The sequence below is a fragment of the Eschrichtius robustus genome, chromosome 3 (assembly GCF_028021215.1).
Source record: "Eschrichtius robustus isolate mEscRob2 chromosome 3, mEscRob2.pri, whole genome shotgun sequence".
Classification (NCBI taxonomy): Eukaryota; Metazoa; Chordata; class Mammalia; order Artiodactyla; family Eschrichtiidae; genus Eschrichtius; species Eschrichtius robustus.
The window spans coordinates 8,040,916-8,056,897 of NC_090826.1; the positions used below are offsets into that span (position 1 = coordinate 8,040,916).

The following is a 15,982-nucleotide window of genomic DNA, read 5'->3' on the forward strand; positions in this document are numbered from 1 at the left end:
GTTCAAGAATTAGACTTCCAGAGAGTCTTACAATGTTGTCTTAAATTGAATCTTTTTTAACCTCAGTGATCTGCCCTACATAATGTCTAATCAGAAGTTCTCCTAAGTGAGTTAACTAGATCATTCAGGTAGAATAGTGTATGGGTTTATTTAATAAAGCATATTTTTATTTTTTGAGTGTCAGATTAATATTACAGTGTTTGCAATTCTAATAAGATTTTCAAGGCCTCTTCTAGTTTAGTTCTTCTTACTGATTAGCACCTGAGTTTAAATGAATACATACAGTTTGTAAAATGATAATATATTATTCTAAGTGTCAATTTTTTCACCTTCCCAAATGCCAAATACTGCTCTGTTCCCTCTGTCATTGCTGAACCTGAACTTTGACCCTTTTTGTATTTTCCCTCTTGCTTACCTTCAGCTGATCCATTGATCGATGATTACTCTGGAAGTGGAGGCAAATGTGTGTATTTCATGTACTGGGTATTTCCAGCACTCTGACTTGCTAATCTGCCTCTGCTGGATCAGCCTTAAAATGAGCTTTGCATGCCAGCCATCCTAACAGGGAAATCCCAGACAGAGCATACTGTAGATTCAGAAATGTTCCTATTTTTGCCCTTTTCCATTAGCAAAGCAAGTTTTGCTGAATTTCAGTTTGTGGCTTGAATAAAGTCGAGAGGCTTAAAAACCTCTTGCTGCTTCTACTGTTCAGTTTTTCCACTTAAATGTGATTAAATTGAATCCAGAGTCATACATGATGATGATAGTGATGACAGCAGCTCACATGTTTTGAGTGTTTATAATGTGCCAGGACCTGTTCTAGGTATCTTGAATATATTATCTCTTTAGTCCTGTCAGTGACTCTGACAAAGCTCCATTTTGCCAAGGAGGACACTGCTGCCTGGAGTGGGTAGTTTGCCACTAAATGAGATCCTGTGGTTTCTTTGTGGTCAGACTGGGTAGTGTAACGCAGAGCCCTTGTTTTTAATCATATTACGCCTTTTTTGGCCTCTTGATCCTTCAGGGCCTGATTATTTATTAGGAAAATCCTTTTAAATTAGCTGTATAATTCTGAGCCTTAGTGTATATATAACTGAAAACAATCACTTCTAGTTGGCCAAATCTCCATGACTGAGTAGCTTTGTGAATGTTGGATTAGCACTCACCTGTGCTTATGCTAAGTTGATTTCCTCCATATCTTGGGCCTCAGCTTGCTTGATGGTTAGGTAAACTTTTTTTTTCCCTTTTTCATGAATTACAAATTAAATTTTAAAAAACTTGGGTGTCTAAAATGTGTGCTTGAAATGAGGACATTTTATAAAGCATCACACCTCATTACCCGCTGCGTATCTGTCATTATGTTGGCCAGAAAGTAATTTCTTACCCTTTTAAGATAATTCATCAAGAAATTATTAGACTAAGTGAAGAATCTTGATTTTGGGGGGTTAAGTTTTAGATTTTTATTGATTTGTTTGTTTCTACAGTAGGGCATGTAACAAGGCTTGGTAGACAGTGAGGCAATACATAGGAGAAACCAAAGGTAGCCCTGGCTGCTGAGATGAGCTTAAGCCTTGAAGGCACTATAACATCCTAATCCAGAGTGACTCTTGGACTGGAACAGCTCTGTCTGAGATTTCCAAAGCCAACTGATACTGGTATGGGAAAGACACCCTTTGTTCTTGCTTTTGTGCTCCAGGTGATGCTGCCAGCTTGCTGCCTCACTCTTTTCTGAGCAGTTGTGGCATCTCCCAAAAAGCTATGCATGACTAAGTTTTAATTCTGTATCTGTGCAGGAAAGCAGCCTTGACTACTTCTAAGTTTCTGTTTCAGTCACTACCCTTAATGCCTTTTAGGGCTTGCATGTGTCAATTGGACCTTCTAAACTCCATCCATCCTATGCTTTCCCACCTTGCTGCCATCACCTGATGGCTAATTTTTTTGCTCCAGTTCCTATCCGCCTTTTAAAACTTGCTTGTTTCCCTATGTTCTATATTTGCAGATGGTGGTTTTCAAACTGTCTCGAAGCAACCGCTGGTTTTAAGGGGCTTCAAGAAATGGCTTTGATTAAATCCACATGGGTAGACCCAGAGAGAGCTAATAACGTTTTTTCTGACTCTTTGTGTTGACTCATATTATATCCTTTAAGGAAAACTTATTTAGTTTTGATATGAACTTTGAGCAATGTGGATTTTCTTACATTTAAAAATGAGCTAATTTAAAAATAGGAATGCACCAATACCTATGGATTTCCTCTGGTGCCTATTTGAGAAAGATGACTAATGAAGAAAAGTACAAACAGCAAATTAATGAACTTGTTGTTTGTGGCACTTTTTACCAAAACTAAGTTTAAAAGCAAAACTTAGAGCTCTATTAAAGACCTTAGTAAATGAAAGTATGTCCCTAAAACTTGCATTCCATACTAGGAACTCGGCTCCCCAGTGACTCATGGTCATTCGGTTAGGCAAAGTGAGAGCCTTACTTAAATTAGCAGATAATCAGCCTTAATTTTTGCTTGCTCTAATAGATGAATGTAAGCTACACCAAATTCAACAGTTTGCTAATTGTTCATCACTGTTGAGGTAGTCAGCCCTAAGTTCTTAACCAGGACTTATACAAGATCCCTGTAATTGCTACGATTACCTCTCCTTTTTTTAAAAGGCATATTTTAAAAATCCTTTTTAGCATACAAAGAACACTACAGAGCACTCAGATTTTTGTTTTAACGTAACATTTTCTTGGGAATTTTTGCTGAATGACATAACATACTGGGCCAGACTGATATGTATTGATATTGATAAATAAATGATCATCTTTTTTCCCTTACTGTTACAAACTACTGGGATTTAAGAGTAGTATAAACCTAAGACATTGTAGATTTGGAGCCATAGAAGGAATACAGGAATGTAGCATGGCTGTTTAGGGGGAGAGCCTGAGCTGTATCCTTTGAGGCTCTGGTTACCCCCTAACAGATACAGTGTTAACCCACTTAGAATTTTTTAGTTTCTAAATTCAGAAGTGGTTCTTAACTTCTAAAATACCAGTATTAAAGACAGCCTTGTTTTAGAACTGCCATCTAGAACAATTATAACTTGTCTTTGTATCATAACTTGTCTTGGTCTTGCTGCTTTAATGCTGTCCTTTCTTACACGGGTGTTCCTTCCTGTCTTTTTTCTTCTCCTGCTCCTTTCCCTCTTTCCTACTTTTTCTGCCTTCCCTTCTTTCTATCTCCCAGATCTGAAAGATTTTCAGAACAATAAGCATAGGTACTTGCTAGCCTCTGAGAATCAACGTCCTGGCAATTTTTCCACAGCATCCATGGGGTCCCTTACTTCATCTCCATCTTCCTGCTCACTCAATAGTCAGGTGGGCTTAACATCTGTGACCAGTATTCAGGAGAGAATCATGTCTACACCTGGAGGAGAGGAAGCCATCGAACGTCTAAAGGTAAGTAGTAACTCAGATTCAACGAAAGGTATTCTGTGTAGCTCCACAAGGCAGAGTTAGAACTAAAAATCACTGAGTTTCTGGTTCAGCATATGGAAGAACTTTCTAACTCTCAGAGGTGTCCTGAAATTGCTGCTTTGTAAGATAATTTATTTTCACCAGAATACTTGAGTCTGACATGGCCAAGCAGGGATGGGAGGGAGAGATGCGCGGGCAGATTGTAAGTTGGCCAGGCAAGGTAACTGATAAGTAGATATGTCCATTAATTCTGAGGTAGTTTATAAGTCACAGTGAAATTGTTTAGTTAGAAATTTCACTGGAAACTAATTAAACATTTTGGTTTATTTTGAAGATGGAATTCTGTATAGGCCCCTGCTTCTGTTAGGAAAATGTATAATCAAAAGAAGGTTTGCACATGTAAGTAGCTGTACCAGGTTTATTCAGAGACATGTGAAATGATATTTTCTAGAAGTTCACAGAAAGCCCTGTGAGCACTGCTGTGGAAGGGCTGCCCCCTCCTGTGCTGGTGCATATGGGCTTACGGATCTTAGTGCTGGTGCACGCAGTTGAGTCCTGCGTGTGCAGGTCACCCGCCATGGGACCCAGCTTGGCTTTCCCAGCCTGTTGCTGGCTCTGTCAGGTACTTTCTGTCTCTCTCCATGAATACGAACGTTAGGAGCAGCAAAACCTTCTGACTCATAGGTTCTTCCTTCCCCCTCGGTGACTACAGTGAGAGCAGACAGTTGTCACCTGTGGTGCCATCCATGAAACCACCGTGACAACAACACAAATGCCTTTTCTTTCCCTGCTTGTCACTTCCAGGATGATAGTTTTATCCGTACCTTGTGGCCTTTGCATTCAAGAGTACTGGGGTACATATACGTATATCCCCATATCTCCTCCCTTTTGCGTCTCCCTCCCACCCTCCCTATCTCACCCCTCTAGGTGGTCACAGAGCACTGAGCTGATCTCCCTGTGCTATGTGGCTGCTTCCCACTAGCTGCTTAGAACTTAAATTAAAAAAAAAAAAGAGTACTGGGTAGGAAAAGCAAGGAGAGCAAAGAAACTTCAAGGAGCTGGGGAGTTGCAGTCCTGCCCCGAGCGTGCAGTCCTCTCCACACTGCGCTCAGTGTTCTCCGCCATGGCTGCTCATTCAAGGACCGTTGAGAATAGTGACACACTTTGACAGGTTAACGATGGAAAGGTTTGCTGAACCTTTTTGCTAAAAGGGAATTTAGCTTGATAATTGCTAGAACATTCATTTTGGTTTGCAGGTGAGATTGAAAAAGATTTTATATGAAGAATGGGCTTCTGCTTCTTAATCAGCCTACCTTTTCCTTGGCATTTCACTCACTTCTAACATAAGGTGCTTCAGAAACAAAAGTAATCTGTTTCTTCCTTCAGAACTTGTTAGTGGAAAGTGGGTGAAATTCTAAAATACCTGGCAGAGGGACAGGGAGTGAGAAACCTTTTCATTAAATATTGCAAAGGAAAGGATAATTTCTGCTATTGTGAAATTGACTTTGAAATTTTACTAAAGATGTTCGTGAAGCCCTATGCAAGAAGGCTTTTATTTCTGTATTTTATCATGATAGGCAAAGTTGCTGTGTAGGGTTCTGTTCAGGCCAGTGGGGACATGCAGAGGTTCTGTGGAAAGGAAAAGTGAAATCTTTCATTTACTATTCAATATAAAGTGTTATTTTTCTTTGGGGGTTTTGAATCTTACTATTTGAATCTTACCTTAGTCTACAAATGAGATTACATTCCCTTTAACACACATCTTGATGTAGGAAAAAAAATTCTCCCCAACTGCCAAGTGGAACCAACTGAAAATAATGTTGAATGTTAGGAGTCAAGATGTGGAGCAGACTTTTTAAGCATTAGGTTGCCCAGTATCTTCCAAATAGTCTCTAGGGAATAACACTGCCATTATTCAAGGAACCCTCCCCCCAATCTCCCTACTTCCCACCAAAAACAAAACAAAACTGTATTGCTTTTATCAGAAAATAAATTTCTGTTTTAATTCTCCTTTAAGCCAACCTAAATGACATCTTCCATTTTCCCTAGCTTAAGAAATAGTTTCTTTATGGTTTTGAGTTCAATCTTGTTTTTTAATGCAGCATGGTAGTTTACTGAAGCATAAGTGCCTTAATTAGTTCGACTCCTATTTTGTGAATGGTGAGAGTTCATGTCGGCAGACCTGCATTTTAATGCTGCAGGCAGATAACATCTTGTGTCCACAGGGCAAGGCAGTGTTTGTATGATAGAAATGCTTGAGAATTTCTCATTTTTGGACTGTTTCATTGTTGAGTGTGAAGGAGTGGCATTCCTAAGACATGACACTGTAGGAGAAAAATTGTACCTAATGGAAAACAGTAATACAAGAGGTTAATTCATTTTCCTAACATTTTATGTCCCTTTGCTTCTCTTTCCTTTTAACTTTAGAAAAATGATCAGTTGGTAGAACACTTTTACATAGGGAGTTGCTATTGCTTCATTCATTGAATAGCCTATTTCCATATGGAAGAGACCCATGTTACCCCATCATAAATATCTTGAGCTCTCCACAAACCTCTGGCAATAGAGAATAAAGTGTAATTGCTTTCAGTTTTTAGTTGCAGCTCAAACTGAGTTGAAATGTTGTCTCCTTGATTTGGATTCCGACTTGATAAGGTTTTAAATATGTAGCTACAGTTACTATGTGGTGCCTCTGGTGTTTATTAGTCTGGCATCAGTGTCAGGACTGTGAGTGCCATTGCTTAGGCTTAGACTATAAATATCCACAAATATCCATTACAGAAGCATGCAAGGGTAAATGCTGTGCTGGGCAGCCCGAGGGCCCCACGCTTGGAGCTCACTTATGACGCATGCTGCGTTCAGTACAGTAAAACCCATCTGATGGCTTCAAGGAATGTTCCATGTAGCAAGCGTTTAACTATTTAAATACCACAAGTTAAACTGTAATTTTTTGGGGGGGAAATATTTCTGACTTGTTCTGTGGACTTCTCTGCCACCTTAACTGGATCATGATGAAGTAATTAAATTGTATTTAACATTATGAGCATAGTTATTAACCAGTGCTGTACAAATAGCTAGATAATACATGATGTGAGATCAAAGTGAATGATGCCTGAACCCAACATTCCTTGGAGCTTAAAAAAATGTTCCTGATGTCACTCTGTTTTTTCAGAATTTTTTAATGTACAGTACCTGCAGGAAGGAAAGACCCTTAAAGAGTGTCCTCTTGCCTCCTCATTTCTGAAGCATAAATCCCAATTTCAGTTTAATCTTAAAATTAGGTTTCTAGAATGAGGTATGGGCAGCACTGGAGACCAGCATGCCAGGCTTGCCTGCAGAGTAAGTTGACGACTCAGACTGAAAGCTGTCTTCCTGTTGGCATCTCTATTTTATTTATACTAAGTTTGTTATTCAGGCTTGAAGAAAGAATATTCCTCACTCTTTCTTAACTTATGGTGAGCTATTTCGTAGAATATTTTCTTTAAAGGCTGTTGATTCTGCCTTAATTGGAAAACAGAACACACAGGAAACCCAACTATAAACCTGGCTCAGGGAGAAGTGGGGCCTCGGGATAATCACTTAGTTTCTCTGGTCCTCAGTTTCTCTATTTCTAGAATGTTTCTGGAATAAATGGCTTTTTCCAGCACTTAAGTTTAGCTAAATGACACTCAATATTGTTTTCTCTAACCTTTCTTCAGAGTTTAAAAAAGTAACTTTCTAGGGACTTCCCTGGTGGCACAGTAGTTAAGAATCCGCCTGCCAATGCAGGGGACACGGGTTCGATCCCTGGTCCGGGAAGATCCCACATGCCGCCCAGCAACTAAGCCCGTGTGCCACAACTACTGAGCCTGCGCTCTAGAGCCCATGAGCCACAACTACTGAGCCCATGCACCTCAGAGCCCGTGTGCCGCAACTACTGAGCCCACATGCTGCAACTACTGAAGCCCTTGCGCCTAGAGCCCGTGCTCCACAACAGGAGAAGCCACCGCAATGAGAAGCCCGTGCACCGCAACAAAGAGTAGCCCCCGCTCGCTGCAACTAGAGAAAGCCCGCGTGCAGCAAGGAAGACCCAACACTGCCAAAAATAAATTAAAAGAATTTAAAAAAAAAAAAAAAAAGTAACTTTCTAGACAACATAAAAGTTGCAACTTTTAAGCCCTAATGAAAAAGGAAAGTATATTGTACCTTACTCAGCTTACTCATTAACTTTTCTACAAGGAGTCATATTCTGATTTACCCTCCAGGTGGTGAGTAAAATGAGAGAGGTCACATTAGAGTTGGCAGCAAGATGGTAAGAGGATTCCTAGACAGTAACTTTGCTTCCTTGGGGTGAGTTTACAGTTGCCCCAAAATAGAATAGCTTTACTACAGCCGGATTAACCTCTGCTCTGACACACTCTTTTTCTGAAGATAACCAACCAGGAAAAAAATATTTTAAGTATCTCATAGGTCAGTTTGTATTTCATAACTAATATCAGTGTGGCTTGTGGACCACAGTATATATAATAAGCACTAGTCTCACTGCTGTGGTTTGGACATCCTGTTACCCTATGCCTTTGTTTTTGAAGTTGTCACTTTGAGAGTGTAAAGGTTTCTATCCAGCTGTCTTTAATTTAATTTAATTTAATTTTTTAATTGAAGTATAGTTGATCTACAGTGTTGTGCCGGTCTCTGCTGGACAGCAAAGTGACTCAGCCATACACACACAGACATTCTTTTTCTTATATTCTTTTCCATTATGGTTTATCACAGGATATTGAATGTAGTTCCCCGTGCTATACAGTAGGACCTTGTTTATCTATCCTGTATGTAATAGTTTGCGTCTATTAATCCCAAACTCCCAGTGCTTCCCTCCCCCATCCCCCTCCAGCAGTGTTTAATGAGCCTTAAAATCTTGTAGGTTATGGTGGCAGCTTATATTGTACTTGCCCTTTTATAGTCATTTGCAGAAGCATTGAATGCTATCCTGTTTGAGTTGTTGAATAACTTTTGTGGCACGTTAGAGATAGGCTGTTGACCACTCGGCACCTGGCACACTTCCTTCCCTGGCCATATGGGTTTTTCTTGGCTGCTGGCCCTCTAACGTAGCTTGTTGGTTCCTCACTCAGCAGTGGAGTGGCATATGCACTGCATGTTATTCATTCCTATTGGAGGACTGTGTAGAGGTGCCATTCAGGGGGCTGTTTTAGTCTTTCAGCCTCTGTGTGTGCTCGGGGGTTGATGAGAGCCAGTTTAGGTGATTTTGTCTCTACCCTCCCGCCTTCCGCTGCAGGCTTGCTCTAGCTTCTCCCACTTCGTAACCAACTCATTTCTGAGTACCTGCTGTGTGGTCCCCTTTATATTCACCTTACTGACGCCCAGGCCTTTTCTAACTTTTATCAGTTTTGCTCTTTGTCTAGCTTAGCCTGTTGTTGTTGTTACTGTTCTTCTTCTCCTCCATCATCATCATCATCATCATCTTCATCATCATCACCATCATCACCATCATGCTCTCCTGTTTGTTTCTTCTGACTCCTTGAGTCTTTACTCGGCTTTTTTTTTGTTTTGTTTTTTTAAAATTTATTTATTTATTTTATTTTTGGCTGCGTTGGGTCTTTGTTGTCTCTAGTTGAGGCGAGCGGGGGCTACTCTTCGTTGCGGTTTGCAGGCTTCTCATTGCGGTGGCTTCTCTTGTTGCAGAGAGCGGGCTCTAGGCACACGGGCTTCAGTAGTTGTGGCCCGCGGGCTCTAGAGCACAGGCTCAGTAGTTGTGGCGCACGGGCTTAGTTGCTCCGTGGCATGTGGGATCTTCCTGGACCAGGGATCGAACCCCTGTCCCCTGCATTGGCAGGCAGATTCTTAACCACTGCACCACCAGGGAAGCCCTACTCGACTTTTTAACATGCTCCCATACCTCGTTCCAGAAAACCAAGTGCCAGATGCCTCAGGGTTTATTGTATTACATATTCACAATTTCTTTCTATGTAGATAGTTATGTTTTGGGATCTCAGAGGCTTCATACAATAGCCCAGTAAATGAATTATACAATGAAATATTTTGTGAACTGTTAAGACTTCTCATCCTGAATCACTACCACTACTATTATCTCATCATCATTATCATCATTGTCATCTGACTTTCTAATTTCGTATCCAGGACTAGCATTTTCTCCTGCTTTTTGCATGTGCTTAACTCCCTTTTTGGTACCCCTCTCCCTCCATTTTTTGCCTGGTCAGTTCATTCTCAGTATGAGTATCACTCAGCCTTGACTCATCCACCCTCCAGCAGACCTGTGAACACTTCAGTTCTAGCACTTAGCACACTGCCCTGTTGTTTTTTCCTACCATTCCCATTCACAATCCTCTAACATGCTGCTCTAGCTATGCTGTTGTTCCTGGAAAGTGCCAGGCATTTCCTACCTATTCCCTCACATACCCATGCTCTTCCTTTGTGTCTGCCTGTGTAGAACCTTGTCAGTGAGCTCTGTCCCGACAGCCCCGCTGCAGGTTGCTCCCTCACCCACCCCTCCCCCTACATTCTCTCTTTTCTTTGCTTTATTTTTCTACAAAGCTCTTTTCACTGTCTGGCATACTATATACTTGACTTACTGATTAAAATGGATTGATTATCTGAGTCTCTTTACGAGAACATAAACCTCATAAGGGGCAGGAATTTTGTTTCCTGTCATATCTCTAGTTGCCTAGAACAGGGCTTGGCATGTAATGGAGTTATATATAATTACTGCATGAATGAATGATCAGTTACTTCTTTCTCTCCCTGGTATACAGTAAGCTCCTGAAATCAGGAAACACGTTTTAGTTCTTATATTTCTGGCATATAATAAACACTCAGCAAGAGATTGGGAAATTGTCACTCTAGTGGCTGCATGCCTTCACATGAGAGTAATATTAAACCTTTCTATGTCGGGAATTGGGTTGTGTTCAGAGGGGTATTGTATGGTAGGGGAGGAAAAATATCTTTCCTTCTACCCTTCTAGGTTCTTGGCTGGGGCCCCAGATTAACAAAAGGCAGATTAACTAGAGAAAAGCATACAAATTTATTTAGTATTGGTTTACGTGACATGGAAGACTTCATAAGGAAAAGAAGGCCCAGAGAAGTGTTAAACATGAACATTTTTATGCTGGGTTTGGTGAAGAGTGAACAGTTGTGGGAATATGTGGTAGAACAAAGGGGGATGTGAGTTAAGAGTATAGATACCTGGAGGATATTGCAGGTTCAGTTCCAGACCACTGCAGTAAAGTGAATATCACAATAAAGTGAGTCACACACGTTTTTTGGTTTCCCAGTGCATATAAAAGTTAAGTTTACACTATACTGTAGTCTGTTAAGTGTGCAATAGCGTTATGTCCAAAAAAAAAAACCTTAATTTAAAAATACTTTATTGCTAAAAAATGTTATCATCTGGACCTTCAGCAAATTGTAGTAGTAACATCAAAGATCACTGATCACATATCACGATAACAAATGTAATAATAATGAAAATGTTTGAAATATTGCAAGAATTACCAAAATGTGGGCTTCCCTGGTGGCGCAGTGATTAAGAATCCACCTGCCAATTCAGGGGACACAGGTTCGAGCCCTGGTCTGGGAAGATCCCACATGCTGCAGAGCAACGACTACTGAGCCTACGCTCTAGAGCCTGCAAGCCACAACTACTGAAGCCCGTGCACCTAGAGCCCGTGCTCCACAACAAGAGAACCCACTGCAATGACAAACCCGCAAACCACAATGAAGAGTAGCCCCCGCTCGCCGCAACTAGAGAAAGCCCGCGCGCAGCATTGAAGACTCAATGCAGGCAAAAATAAATAAATAAAAATAAATTAAAAAAAAAAAAAGAATTACCAAAATGTGACACAAGAGACACGAAGTGAGCAAATGCTGTTGGAAAAATGGCACTGGTAGGCTTGCTCAATGCAGGGCTGCCACAAACTTTCAATTTGTAAAAAATGCCATACCTGAGAAGTGCAATAAAGTGAAGCATAATAAAACGAGGTCTGCCTATAGTAAACTGGGGAAACTTATGAAGGCCTATCTGTTCATATTCTCCATATTCCTTCATCTTGAGAAATAAGTATGCTCCATTCCTCCAGGTGTAGGGAGGTTACATCTCATGAGGGTCTTACGACTTGCTTCAAGAGGAGCTCAGAGAGTCCTTCCTACTTGCACCATTTCTTAAATCACTCAGCTTTAAGTATTCAGTATGCCAAGATAATGCCATATTTGGGGGGAGCATGTTCTGAACGCTGTCAGTGTTGTGGTGTTGTGGTGAAATTATAGTGAAACAAAAAACAATGAAGAGGGCTTCCCTGGTGGCGCAGTGGTTAAGAATCCGCCTGCCAATGCAGGGGACATGGGTTCGTGCCCCGGTCCAGGAAGATCCCACATGCCGCAGAGCGGCTAGGCCCGTGAGCCACAACTACTGAGCCTGCGCGTCTGGAGCCTGTGCTCCGCAAAGGGAGAGGCCGCGACAGTGAGAGGCCCGCGCACCGCGATGAAGAGTGGCCCCCGCTTGCCGCAACTGGAGAAAGCCCTCGCACAGAAACGAAGACCCAACACAGCCAAAAATAAATAAATAAATTAATTAATTAAAAAAAAAACAAAACAATGAAGAGACTTCCCTGGTGGTGCAGTGGTTAAGACTCTGAGCTCCCAACGCAGGGGGCCCGGGTTCAATCCCTGGTCAGGGAACTAGATCCCACATGCATGCCGCAACTAAGAGTCTGCATGCCACAACTAAGGGGGCTGTGTGCCACAACTAAGGAGCTGGCAAGCTGCAACTAAGGAGCCCATCTGCCGCAACTAAGACCCAGCGCAGGGCTTCCCTGGTGGTGCAGAGGTTAAGAATCTGCCTGCCAATGCAGGAGACACGGGTTCGAGCTCTGGTCCGGGAAGATCCCATGTGCCGTGGAGCAGCTAAGCGCGTGTGCCACAAATACTGAGCCTGTGCTCTAGAGCCCACGAGCCACACCTGCTGAGCCTTGTGTGCCACAACTACTGAAGCCCGTGCGCCTAGAGACTGTGCTCTGCAACAAGAGGAGCCACTGCAATGAGAAGCCTGCACACCACGGCGAGGAATGGCCCCCGCTCGCCGCAACTAGAGAAGAAGCCCGAGTGCAGCAGCGGAGACCCAGCGCAACCAAATAAATAAATAAATAATTTTAAGAAAAGCAACAAATATCTTCGGGGGCTTTATTCTTTTGTAGCAGTGGCTGTCAGAAACAATGCTTTGCATTTTGGGATGCTAATACTACCTTTCCTTCTACACACACACACTCTTCTCTCTCTCACACATATACATACACACACACTATTAAGCTATTTTTATTAGGGCTTAAAGAGAATTAATACATCCAGGGCTGATTTCTTTCTTTACATATTAAGAAATGAAAAAAAAAAAACCTCATCGTATTAGATTCTGCCTCATATCCTCAAAAGGGCATCATCTGCTTCTTGCTGCTGTTCCTAGACATGGCATGTTAAATTATAAGACTCTTTGGCACTTAACTGTGGACTTCCTCCTTAGGAATCGGAGAAGATCATTGCTGAGTTGAACGAAACCTGGGAAGAAAAGCTGCGTAAGACAGAGGCCATCAGAATGGAGAGGTCAGGAAGTTAACTCTGGAATGTTTCTAAATTTTCTGGGGAATTTAGATTATTTTTATAGTAAGAAAAGATAAAATAGAAGTTAAAAACAAAGAACCTTTCCTCCCCAAATACAAAACAAACCAACCAACCCTGTATGGGGCTTAACGGCCCAATTTACACCCTGAAGTGAAATTCACATATTTTAAAGGTTCCCTAGGGAGTCGTGTTCTTAGTTACTGTACTATGTGTTGCTAGGGATCCATATAAAAATTGAAGATATTGAAGGATAGAGTTTTTAATTTGCAAAAAGACTGCCTTTGATAAAGGCCCAAATAAAAAAAAAGCTGTTCTGATTACTGACTTTCAGAGTTCTGTTTTCTAGAACCTCTTTGGTAAGAGGTTAAGTAGTTTCAGTTGCAAACTTTCAAAATCTGTATTTTATCTTAACCTCCCAATTCTCTACCCTAAAGATGAACATAACCCAAAATAATACTTTCGCTATTGGAATAAATATACATTTAAAAAATGTTAGTTCCTATCTTCTTCCTTCATGGAAGATGAGGCAGAAGTGAGTGCTAACGTATTTGTAAAGTGAATGTATGAAACAATTTTCTTCTCTATTGTAGAGATTTTAAGCTAGAATTGTTGAATCAATATGATGGTGGTCATGGGAACATGACATTTGAGAAAATCACATTTATAGATAATACTCCCTATATCAAAGTTACTTTCTGATTGCTTTCTTGGATTTTAAGGAATGGTTCTTTGAAGTGGATGTATTGCCTTAAGGGAATATTCCTTTCTTCCTTTTTTTATATTAATAGACATATTTATGAATTATTGTCTACCTCCAAAGTCAGATGTGACAAAGTTCTTATTTGGGTGAATATAGCTTTACCTAAGACAGGAACATACTTTATTTTGAATGTACAATTTCTCTTAGAAATAATTTCTCATTAATGATGGGATAAGCAGATTCTTTCACATTTGTATTACTGACTTTAAACATGGACAGTTGCTTTTGCTTTGCGTTATTTTCCAATTCAAGTTAGACTGATTTACTTGACATTTTGGTATTGTTATTCTGATACGCTTGTTGCTTTTTCTAGAGAGGCCTTGTTGGCTGAGATGGGAGTTGCCATTCGGGAAGATGGAGGAACCCTGGGGGTTTTCTCACCTAAAAAGGTAGGAAACAATGTTGTGAAACTTAACACTTTTTGTTTGTCTTAGTCACGGGGGCACTTCATGTCTTTCAGGGCTGGCTCCTCTTCTTCCTTTTCTTTTAAATCTTGAGACTTGGCTTAATTTCTGATATTTTTGATTTCATCTTATAATACAAGGCCAACCTGTTTCTAAAATGCTTTCAGAAATGTTTACTGTTTATAAAATAAAATCCAGGGCAGTATAAATCTGTAACTTTGGGTCATGATTCAGTATGTTTCCTCATCTTCATTGTTGCTCTCTCTTAAATTCCTAGCCTAACCTAGCATACCTTGCTTCAGTTTGGCTACTCTTTCTATGTAGTTTTCCCCACAGATGCCAGCAACCCTGAATTATAATTCTTTGGAAGCAGTTTCAGCTGTTCAGGTTTGTGTAGAAAAATACTGCTTCAGTTTGCTTTTACAGTTTGTGTGATAGACAACCACTGTATTCAGTAAGGCAGTTCCTGTCCTCATCCTTCCAGCCCCCTCTGCTCCCTTCTCAGTTTTTTTGTTTTTTTTTTTTTAATGACTCCAGTAGTTACTGTCCTACTTACATAGTCATAGTTGTTAAGTAGTAGATACGTTTTTAGCTAATTAGAATAGCAAGGTCTTTTCTTTCTTTTTCTTCCCCCCTCCCACTTAGTTGCTTCTTAGTTATTATTAGATATTGGAAAACTATTATGAAATGATTATTTTGTGTGCTTATTTATAGGACAGTAATAGAACATATATTGATGTACAAAGCATATATTTCATACTAGTAATAAATGGTCCTTCATTTCATATGATTTCAGATTAGCTATTGGATACTTAAACATCTTCATGCAAGGGTCTGATAATGGTCTCTCTAGGTTAGCATAGAATGGGTATGGAGTTTTCAATTGGTACTTTCATTTTATGTGATATGAAATAGTCCTGTGGTTTATTTTAGGATTCTTCTGGTTAGGTTTTTCTTTTTTATAAATTCTGATGTGTTATTTTCAACAAAGAAAATTGCTTTAAAGACATTTTAGATATATATTTTAGACCTGGAACAATAATAACAGTATTTCATATGTTTATATTGCCAAAGGTCAATGATTTTCAGTTTAATAATTTTTCCTTCAGTAAGACATTATTTTATTCAGATATATTATGTGTGATTGTAGAGATTTTAGCAGTTATAGGCTTGATAGAATTTAGATTGTGCCTTCGCATATATCTAAAGGTATTTTATAACATCTTTCAGTGTTAAGAACTGTGAGGAAAATTTTTATAACAGCTTGTATAATTATGGCACTTAACACAAATTATAAATAACTTGAGTAAGTATTGTGTGTTATAAGTATTATAAATAGCACAGAATTCCAAACTGAGATCCCTGTTTCCAAAGCTTTCTCTTACTTGCTTTAACTTTCTAGACTTCTTCAGGAAAGGAAGGGATACACCACTGACCACACCCAAATTCAGTTTTAGAACCTGTTTCTCACGTGTTAACTTGATTGTGGTAATCATTGCACAATGTGTATATGTATCAAATTGATACATTTTACAGTGACATTGTACTACCTAAATAAATACAGACTTTGTCATTCATATCTCAACAAAACTAGGAGAAAATACTTCTAAGGGAAAAGGAAAAAAAAAAACCTGTTCTTGAGGTTCCCTTTTCCTTAGGCCAGTCTCATGATGGGTTTTAAGGAATGCTGCCCACAGAGGGCTTTGACTTTCTCAAACCAGCAAAGCTGTTAACT

At 40.1% G+C, this 15,982-nt stretch overlaps 1 protein-coding gene across 11 annotated transcripts in view; it reads left to right on the forward strand.

Moving 5' to 3' along the window:
- KIF1B (kinesin family member 1B) overlaps nt 1-15,982 on the forward strand; it is a 325,658-nt gene that overhangs the window by 239,374 nt on the left and 70,302 nt on the right. For 7 of the 11 annotated variants that reach the window (XR_011073456.1, XM_068538857.1, XM_068538850.1 and 4 more), the window contains 4 exons: nt 422-463; nt 3,311-3,444; nt 12,986-13,065; nt 14,157-14,232. Coding sequence is in view for 10 of the 11 variants with exons in the window: in XM_068538857.1 (XP_068394958.1) it covers nt 422-463; nt 3,311-3,444; nt 12,986-13,065; nt 14,157-14,232 (332 nt within the window). In the remaining variant the exon portion in view is untranslated. The remainder of the gene's footprint in view (nt 1-421; nt 464-3,310; nt 3,445-12,985; nt 13,066-14,156; nt 14,233-15,982) is intronic. The other 4 variants (XM_068538852.1, XM_068538853.1, XM_068538856.1 and 1 more) reach the window with 1 other exon arrangement.